The sequence below is a fragment of the Branchiostoma floridae genome, chromosome 8 (assembly GCF_000003815.2).
Source record: "Branchiostoma floridae strain S238N-H82 chromosome 8, Bfl_VNyyK, whole genome shotgun sequence".
NCBI lineage: Eukaryota > Metazoa > Chordata > Leptocardii > Amphioxiformes > Branchiostomatidae > Branchiostoma > Branchiostoma floridae.
In genome coordinates this window covers 11736831-11745731 of record NC_049986.1, presented here as the reverse complement: position 1 = coordinate 11745731, position 8901 = coordinate 11736831, and the positions used below count along the sequence as shown (strand labels likewise).

Sequence of the window (8901 nt, the reverse complement as noted above, 5' to 3'; positions counted from 1 at the left end):
TGGAAGCTTGCCTTAGAGCTCGCTGACAACTCGGCCGAGCTAAATTCTTGATTTGTAAAGGGGGCTTTAAACTGACAACGAGGGAACAGCATCCGAGAATGATATCAGTTGTTTATCAGTGTTTATCTAATGGGAATGGTGAAATTGAGTGATAACGAAGAGCATTTTACCTCTGCAATGATAGCTTCGTCCCTGTCAGCCTGTTTCTTCTTCCGGTCCCACAGACCTCCAGTGTTCTGGAAATTGTTGACGTCCACCTGCAGCGTCTTGGCTTGATTGTGGAGATCCGTCGCTTTCTGATCCAGTCGGTCCGCACGTTCCTTCTCCTGGGCTGCCGACTGATAAGAAGATAATATTAGCAAAATCTTACCGAATGATACAATAGAGCAATGGTAGCCTCCAAAGACGTGTAAGGCTAATGTCACTTTTCCGAATAAAAAAAAAAACAAAAGTTATGCCCTCGAATACATTTTTTCTCTTAACGTCTTGTGTAGTTTGGTGTCTTTTGCATCATACTTTGTTCCCGAAAGCTGCCCGGCTGGACACCGGAAATGTGACGTAGGCCTCAAGTATGAACAGAACGGATAAAAGCAACGACTGAACATTGATAACGGTTTGGTTTTGGCCATTCATAACTATTTTGATTGGCTATTTCTACGTGCATGTATTATGTAATGTAAAGCGGAGTATCATATTCACTGTTTTGGTATTGTCGGCAATTCGCTTCGCTCTCTCAGCAGTGTTCTTGGCATCATCTGCGTCAGTCTTGGCGGACCCCAGCGCGGTGTTGGCGTCCGTGGTGGCAGTCTCAGCCTCCACTATGATGGCCCGGATGTTGGGCTCCTTGGTAAGGGCGGCCTTCGCGTCAGTCTCCGCCTTGGCTACCTTGTTGGCGAAGTCTGGTAGTATGGACAAATAATGAAAGTACAACAATAATTAACAATAACTTTTAATATAATACAAAAAAAAACTTGCTGTAATACTTACAGATGTACTTAAATCATAAGAAAAACAAGTAGTGGCAGAGGATCAGAACTTTTAAGCAAGGTCATCACTTGGAAACTAAAGCAGCAACACGCGGGCGTCTCATTGACGTATTTTAGAATCATAGTAATACTAATGTGAACGGCAGGCTGTTTTAGTCCCTACCAGACTGACTACGCTGGTTATTGTAGGGAAAATGATTTGCCAGGAGAGTTTTGCTACCAGGAGAGTTGGTCGGCCGCGCGCTTTTCCCGATTTATTTGCCGAATTCTACTACGTTGTATCCACGTACCCCTGTAGGACGGCCTGGTAGAGGCTACTGTTGTTTGTAATGTTCCTAAATTTGCTGAAAAGCAGACTCTACAACACGCTTGGCGACTGAATAGCTGTAATACTGGCACCTACCGCTGAGAGTCTCCAGTGTCTTCTGTGCGTCCGACAAAATCTCCTCGGCACTTTTCACGGCGTCGTCTGCGCCTTGTCGTGCTGCATAGACACGAGCCAACAGCTCGTCTGTGCGCTGAAATAACACAATAAGATGACATGTGATAACATCACGTACTCATCGACAGTTAGTATGTACAGTGGTTTGGAAAAGATTCATCAAGCTGATATTCATACTAAAAGGAAATGGTAACCGAAATGTAGACTTTTGCTCACTTTTGACAGGGAATCTGTGTTAGGAGAACGTTAGCGAAAACTAACGCAGTAGCTACGTACCAACCTAATCTAGAAACAGGGTTTCTAACACACCTGGATCTGTTTCTTCGCATCCTGGAGTTGCTTCGATGCCTCGTCATGATTGGTGGTGACGTCATTCACCACAGCTGTGCCGTCAGTGTCCAACTTATTGATCTCCCCCAGCAAACCATCCGACTGCAACGACAACAAAAACGATATCACAGACATGCTGACAACAGATCAAAATTAGGATGCAGTAAAGTCAGTCAAGAAGAGTCAGTTGTGTCTGTGCAAAGGAAAGAACAGAGAGAGGTCATACATACATCACTCTTGATGGTGTTGGCCTGAGCTTTCAGTCCATCCACGTCCATGTTGGACTGTCTCGCCTCGGCGTTCGCCAGGATCCTGCGGGCGTTAGCGTCCGTGGTCTCCGCCTTCTGCAGAGCGGCGTCCGCCTCCCGCTTCACCTGCTCCAGATCCGCCGCAGCCTGGTCCAGTCTGGGAGGACATAGAAATGTGTTTCACAATGATGAAAACTAACTGAACTCTGGTAACTCTTTTTGTTTATTCTGCCAATGTTTACAGAAATGCAGTAGTACAGAAAAAGGCGTTTAATTGCACACCCCATTTGCCAGCGTTTGTGCAATCATCCAGGAGGTACAATATTGCGAAGTTATTCACTGGCTGGACCGCACAGGTTTGGGACTTGGGGATTCAGTGCAATTAACAGAAGCGTTCGGTAATCTGTTGTGAAATTAACTGAGTTCTTCTGTTACAACAGATTGTTTTCCGCAGGATTCATCTGTAAACAAACCGACAGACACGTGTCCCTTTGCAATCTGCAACACAACGTGGGATCTGTTGATGTTTAAAAAATCAATGTGTTAACAATTTATTAGCCAAAATGACATTTCTATCATCCCTGTTCCATTCTACCGTACTTACTTTGCTTTCAGGTCGTCAAGTGCGGCCGCACTAGTGTCAGTTCCACCGTCGGGGTCCAGGGCACCCTTGATCCTCTTCAGCGCTTCCTTAGCGATACTTAAGGCGTTGTTCGAGACGTCTTCGATCTTCTGGGCGTCTCCCTCTTGCCTGTGGAAGAGACGAAAAGACAAATTATGAATTTCTTTTTATATACTTGTGATATAAAAATGATACTAGTAGATGAACTGGACCCCCAGTCCGCTGTTGTACAGTATCAGCGCTAATAAATCTACAGGTTTCTTCAGGCGTTATGACACCAACCCACATAAACTTTGCCAAACGTAAGTTGCACGAAAATGGATGGTTGAATATATCTAGAATTTTATCACAACCCAATGAAGTTGACTTAGTTGAAACCCACAACATGTGTGCAAAGCTTACTCGCTGGCCAAGTCTTGAGCTTTCTTCACCAACTCGTCAAAATCGCCTGCCGCTGCTCCCGTGTCACCCCCGGCTTTGTCGATGATAGCCTTACCCTGATAGAGAGAACATCATCAAGTTGTATGTAGACAATCCCTTCAGCAACACTGTGTACTCAACAGAAATCAGAGGGGGCTTCTGTCAAGATGCTGGCTCGAAATGGAGGTTCGGATATGTTCAGAATATGGTTTAGAAATATTTGCCAAAAGTCACAATTTTTTTAAGTCCCAAGGGTTGCCATCATATATCATGGGCACGTATAACAGTATTATTAAGGTAATCAGCAGTTTCGTTTTATACGAGAAAACGTCAGTTTGGCTTTGTGCTATGGAGTTGCCATCGCTGTCCTGCAGGTTTATTTGATCTACCATCAGTATGACTGAATTCTTCTCGTCACTATCGGCAAACTGACCTCGTTCTCCATGTAATCCTTCATGTCGCCCATCAGCGTGGTGATCTGAGCGATGATACCCCGGATGCTGAGTACTTTATCAGCAGCGTCGTTCGCGTCCCGCCGTCCGTTGTCCACGTTGTTCTGAATCCCGCTCACTTTGGCCCTCAGGTCGTTCAGCAAATCCTTCAGTTCGTCCACAGCGCCCCCTGTCCCAGTTCCACCTAAGTGCAGGGGTGAATTTGTTAGAGAAATAAAGGTACGATTTACGCGACGCTCACCTTAGTTAATCATGTTTTCACTGGTTTCAGTCAAAGGATGATTTGCCACAGTCTATAGTATCTTGACTGAACAGCCGAAGACCACTGTTACGTGCAAATGTTGCTCAAAATTTGTAATAACTGTTCTTGCCCCTTCCTGAGTCATAGACGTAAAAAATTAATAGGTTTTTACTTTTTTCTTGAGTTTTAACTCAATTCTCTATGAAATACAGAGGAGAAATTTTATAAACAATGTCAGCCTCGTAGTATAGTTGTATACAAGCGACGGCTCCGTGGTTGGTATATCGGACTGATAAAAATACTCCGAGTAACGTGTTTTACAACAAACCGGCACATGCTGGCCTTTTGCTGTAACATGATAGTCAAAGTTCCGAACTTGCGACTTGCGTGGAGCCTCGGAGGAGGTGATTTTTTGTTGGAGAATAGTCAAAAGTAATGCGCGCACGTTGAAGTGCCTGTGAGGCCTACCTCCCCGTATTTGCTCCAGCAGATCCTCGGCATCCTTCTCGGTCTGCGCCAGCCGCGCCTCGAACGTGGGGTCGGTGATGGAGGTCCCGCCCGAGGCCTGGTCTATCAGCTGCTGCAGCTGCTGGATCATGGCCCGCAGGTTCGCCACCTGGTCCTTAATGGCGCTGTAGCAGGCCGGGCACTCTGTAGGGATCACGGGTCAGTGTTTAATCTACTGTTGATACATACAGTGTTTAATACATACATTTCTGATCGTGTTCGCTAAAGCTTAGGCCTACGTCACATTTTCAAACCGGGGCCCGGCCGCGCAGCTTTCGGAGACGAAAAGTATGATATAAAAGACACCAAACTACACAAGACGTAAAGCTTAAGAGAATAGTCGTGGGCATTATATTTGCGTATACTTTTACGTATGCATGTCTATTTTTCTTTTCCACAAACAGCCCGGTCGGGCCCTGGTTTGGAAACGTCGACATAGCCTTAAACTCGGACTTGCCCATGACCATGTGCTCACGACAGGTACGGCTTGCCAGGCAGCGCAGTCCTTAGATTCATCAGATTTTAACTTCTAACTTGAATTGACTGGAAAGAGACTGGAAAAGCTTTCCTAACTAACTGAAGTATACGAGTAAGTTGACTAGGCTCAAGAAAACTGATTCTGAATATGATTCATAATTGTTCATGAAACGTTAAGATCCGATCCTGGCTGGAAAACAAATGTTTATATAAAAGAATACCTTATTGCCAGGTCATTGAATGATTTAATTGATTTCTACCTAGACAGCCACGGGTCACGTCGTAGTAGTTCTCGCGGCACTTGTCGCACTTGTCTCCGAAGATGTCAGACTTACAGGAGCACGTGCCGTCAGCGGTACACTGCTGGGTGGCGGAGCCGTCAGAGTTACACTCACACGCTGGAACGGAATCAGGGTCAGTATTCGGATATGGCGAAAAACGCAATTTAAAAAGTACATATACAAGCAAGTGCAAGTACACGGACATTTCAAATGACAAGGAAGAAATTCGGGTATTTCTTCCCCAAAACAGAACAAATCAAAACATATTCAAAAGCATTTTAAACAAAGCATACATTATCATGACCACCGCGAATACTACTGCCTCGTGATCTCTTTAAACAAATTAGAAATTATATAAGTATGAGTCAGATCTAATTAATGGAACCTACCTTTGCATCCGTCCTGAGTTGACCCGTAGTAGTTCGGGGCGCAGGTACCACAGTTCGTGCCGCCGAAGCCCTCCTTGCAGTTACACTGACCAGTGGACTGGTCACACGCACTGTCCAGCGCACCCACAGGGTCACACCCACAGCTCTGGCACCCGAGTCCGCTCATGATGTTCCAGTACCCGTAGATACACCGGTCACATTTCCTACAAACGAGTTAAGAAACATCGCGTATTACTTCCATAGATATCCAAGCTGAAATACTTCCATTACTAAATAAACATTTTAAACTTTTAACACAAGATACATTGAATATTCCATCGAGTCAGGAGTGTTTGGTGGCACATAGGGCAGCAAGTTTCCTTGCTGTTCCAGTAGCAGGGTGTATTTTCTACAGGGAGGGGTTGTTTAGCCCTTCCCCTTTACACTGAAACCCTGTTTTACGTCCCTTCCGAAAGACGGGTGCAGCCCAAACCGAGATGCCCCACCTAAGATTGAACCAGGGTTTCCCAGTTTACCAACTAATTAGAACCAAAAGCTCAACTATGAGGCTACAGAGACTATTCAGTTGATATCGAACTTTCTAAAGTCACAATATGACACACGGTGTGATCTTTTGCTCCACACAATACCAATGCATTACAGGGTCTATTGGCTGCAAATTAAAGAAGAAACAATCCTTACTCTCCCTGGACGTTGTCGAAGCATGAGCACTGGCCGAAGATGTCACAACCCTTCCAGTACTCGCTGCCGTATTGGCTGCATCCACAGTCTGAAAGCCAGAATTAGGAATGATTAGAATATCATCAAACGTACATCAAATAGCTTGCAACCCACATCAGCGCAATGGTATGACTTCAAGTTCTGTCGACTGTTGAAGACCTTTTCTCAGTTGCTGTCTAGCTGAGCACTCACACACACACACACACACACACACGCGCGCGCGCGCGCGCACACACACACACACACACTGACATCTTTAATTGGTATACAAAGTTGTCTCTACCATGAATTTCTGTATGAACCAAATGTACATAACAACTGCTTTCTCTACGTGAGGGTCACCAATTGCAAGTATTGTAAGGACCAGCCAAACGCTAGGAGAGTGAGGTGATGCGTTGTTTTTTTTCGCAGGGGAATGTGCAGCGCCTCGGGCGATAGGTCGTATATTTAATGCACTGTCTGGGTTTACGCAAAATTTAAGACATTTTAAAGACTAGTTGTACAATGGCCTGGAACGTTGTCAAGGTGTTCTTATCTCATCGTATATGCTGAGTATTCGTCCATAGATAAGTTATCATATCTATTATGATATTTGTCAACATGGTTTGCATTTGTGAGATATCATTTAAATGACGGTAATTGTGATGACATGTTGTCCGAAGAATGCTATAGATTATTTGTGGACATGAGGTAATAGTCGAATTTGAGCATTTGTTTTCTGAAAAGTTGATCTAATTCCATTGTTTTTTCCGGGGTGTTGTTCGGCACTCCTCTGTGCTTTACTCACGACTCGATTCGCCCAGGAAATGGCAGAGGAAGTGATGCCTCCCACACCACATACCACTCCTTTCACCTTTCCACACAAGAATCTAGTGGAATAATCTTGGCATTGAAGTCCTATTGATCCATGCATAGTGACTAATGCATCGGCACAATGCGCAAATGCATTTTCCTGCCAGGGCCTAGCGTTCTTCTCCTTTGTAACACGGTTCTATCGTCGAGCGTACATGTCGTTATGTGCAGCAGCAGGCCACCTCAAGTCAACCCACTAATTAGAAGACTACCATGCGGTCACAAGCCTTCATGGTCAATACACAGCTCTATCTCCCTCCACTGTTACCGTAACGCTTCAGCAGGCACGAACAGCCCGGAGAGCATTCTTGTCAGGCTAACCAATCACCTGTGCAATTATGGTGATGAAAGTCCGACATGTCGGCCACCTTTCTACACATATCAAGTACACATTCGGCAATACCGGTTATTGTAGGACGCGAAATCATCTGCACTGTCACACTATATTGCAGTTGTAATGATTTTAAGTGTAGGGTCTGCTCAGGGGGACAGTCTCTTTATCTATAAGGAGTAGGTTGCTTAAGGTCTTACATAGTTTAGGCTTTCGCTTTATGCCTTAAGGCGACAGCGCGGCTCTTTTGACAAATGGCTTGAGCTCACTACTTACTTTTTGGACTGAAATGAATATAAGAAGGCTTGCCGGAAGATATGACCGGCCTGTAATATACTCAAAAGAAGGACATCGGAGGTCAAAAGAGCACGTCGCAATCTGACACGTCCCTGGACTGAACAAAAGTACAGTCACACAGTCACAATTATGCTATTATCACGTCTCACTGCGTCTACACTTTCTGGAAGGTTTTCGGGTTCCAGGTGCAATGGTCCCGACTTAAATGTCTGAAACTGTCCAAGTACAAACTTGGATATTTCCACTGAAGCGTTGCCGTATGATAATAGTTCTTTTCTTAGTTGTTTTGCTTCCTGTTTGTGTGTGGCTTTTTTTCTTTTAAAGAAGAAGGTCCGGAAATCACTGTCTGATAATTCAAACAAGACTGGTCTCGTAGGTCTGTTAGTATCAGTATAATGATTGCTTCGACAGGCTTTTTCTAGTCAGTTCGTCAAGACGGTTAGCTTCTAACTTTGTACTCAAAGGTTCGTCAAGGACGTGTAATGTAAAGAACAACTGGATTGGAATGGGTTGGGCTTGGCAGGAATACTAAAATGTTAGTCTCTTCTATCAGCTTTACTTGTTGATCCTATTCACGGCGTAACGGCAGCAAACGCAACATCCTCAAAGGGACGGGATTCTTCCATATTCATAGTGACTTTTAGCTTTGTCCTCGGCAGAAACCATGATCGTAGTCTGGAAGAATGAAGATGGAATCTACCTTAAAGCAATTGCCATCTTATATTGGAGATATGTCGTCCCATAGCAAAACTACTTACCTTGCTGCTTAGTGTCGTCAGTATCCGCCTTGTTTGGGTCCTCAATGCTGTCCCATAGCCAGTCAATGTCATAAAATCCGCTGCTCTGCTTCAACAGAAGCATCACTAACAAACTGCTCAGAAAAATCTTGCAGGCGGCCATCTTGCGTTCTTTTCACCGTCTGACCCAAACCGACTGCTCTGTCAAGTTTTTGTTTTGTTGTGCCTGAAGCAAGTTGACCAAGTCATAAGTAGGGGGTGTTGTCGGCAGTCATTCACCTATGATGAAATTGTCCACCCCATATATAGGCATGGGTTCTACCTGTGTGGATGACGTCAGGCTAGGTGTAATGGCGCCCATCCTGTGTCGGTGGGAGCGCACCTAGGACCATCCTGTGGAGGTGGGAACACACCTTTGACAGTCACGGGCTGTGGTTTTGCTTCCCGTATGGAGGATGCAGGGAGGGGGCAACTGCGTAGATCATGACGCAGTCGAGAACATGTGTCATTCTCGTATTATTTAAACCCACCTGTTTATTCTGATCTTCCATATTTGTGGACGACGCAAC

At 45.0% G+C, this 8901-nt stretch overlaps 1 protein-coding gene across 1 annotated transcript in view; it reads right to left on the bottom strand.

Annotated features, from left to right (window-relative positions):
* The window catches only part of LOC118421614 (laminin subunit gamma-1-like), a 10256-nt gene extending 1680 nt beyond the window's left edge, over window positions 1-8576 (bottom strand). The window contains exons 1-13 of the mRNA XM_035828974.1: window positions 8354-8576; window positions 6077-6164; window positions 5396-5598; window positions 4986-5123; window positions 4210-4392; window positions 3482-3684; window positions 3031-3125; window positions 2611-2757; window positions 1989-2163; window positions 1738-1860; window positions 1390-1504; window positions 700-899; window positions 171-338 (exon numbers count right to left, since the gene is read on the bottom strand). Coding sequence (XP_035684867.1) covers window positions 171-338; window positions 700-899; window positions 1390-1504; window positions 1738-1860; window positions 1989-2163; window positions 2611-2757; window positions 3031-3125; window positions 3482-3684; window positions 4210-4392; window positions 4986-5123; window positions 5396-5598; window positions 6077-6164; window positions 8354-8495 — 1980 coding nt within the window. The 5' untranslated portion in view covers window positions 8496-8576. The remainder of the gene's footprint in view (window positions 1-170; window positions 339-699; window positions 900-1389; window positions 1505-1737; window positions 1861-1988; window positions 2164-2610; window positions 2758-3030; window positions 3126-3481; window positions 3685-4209; window positions 4393-4985; window positions 5124-5395; window positions 5599-6076; window positions 6165-8353) is intronic.
* Between the last annotated feature and the right edge of the window lie 325 nt (window positions 8577-8901).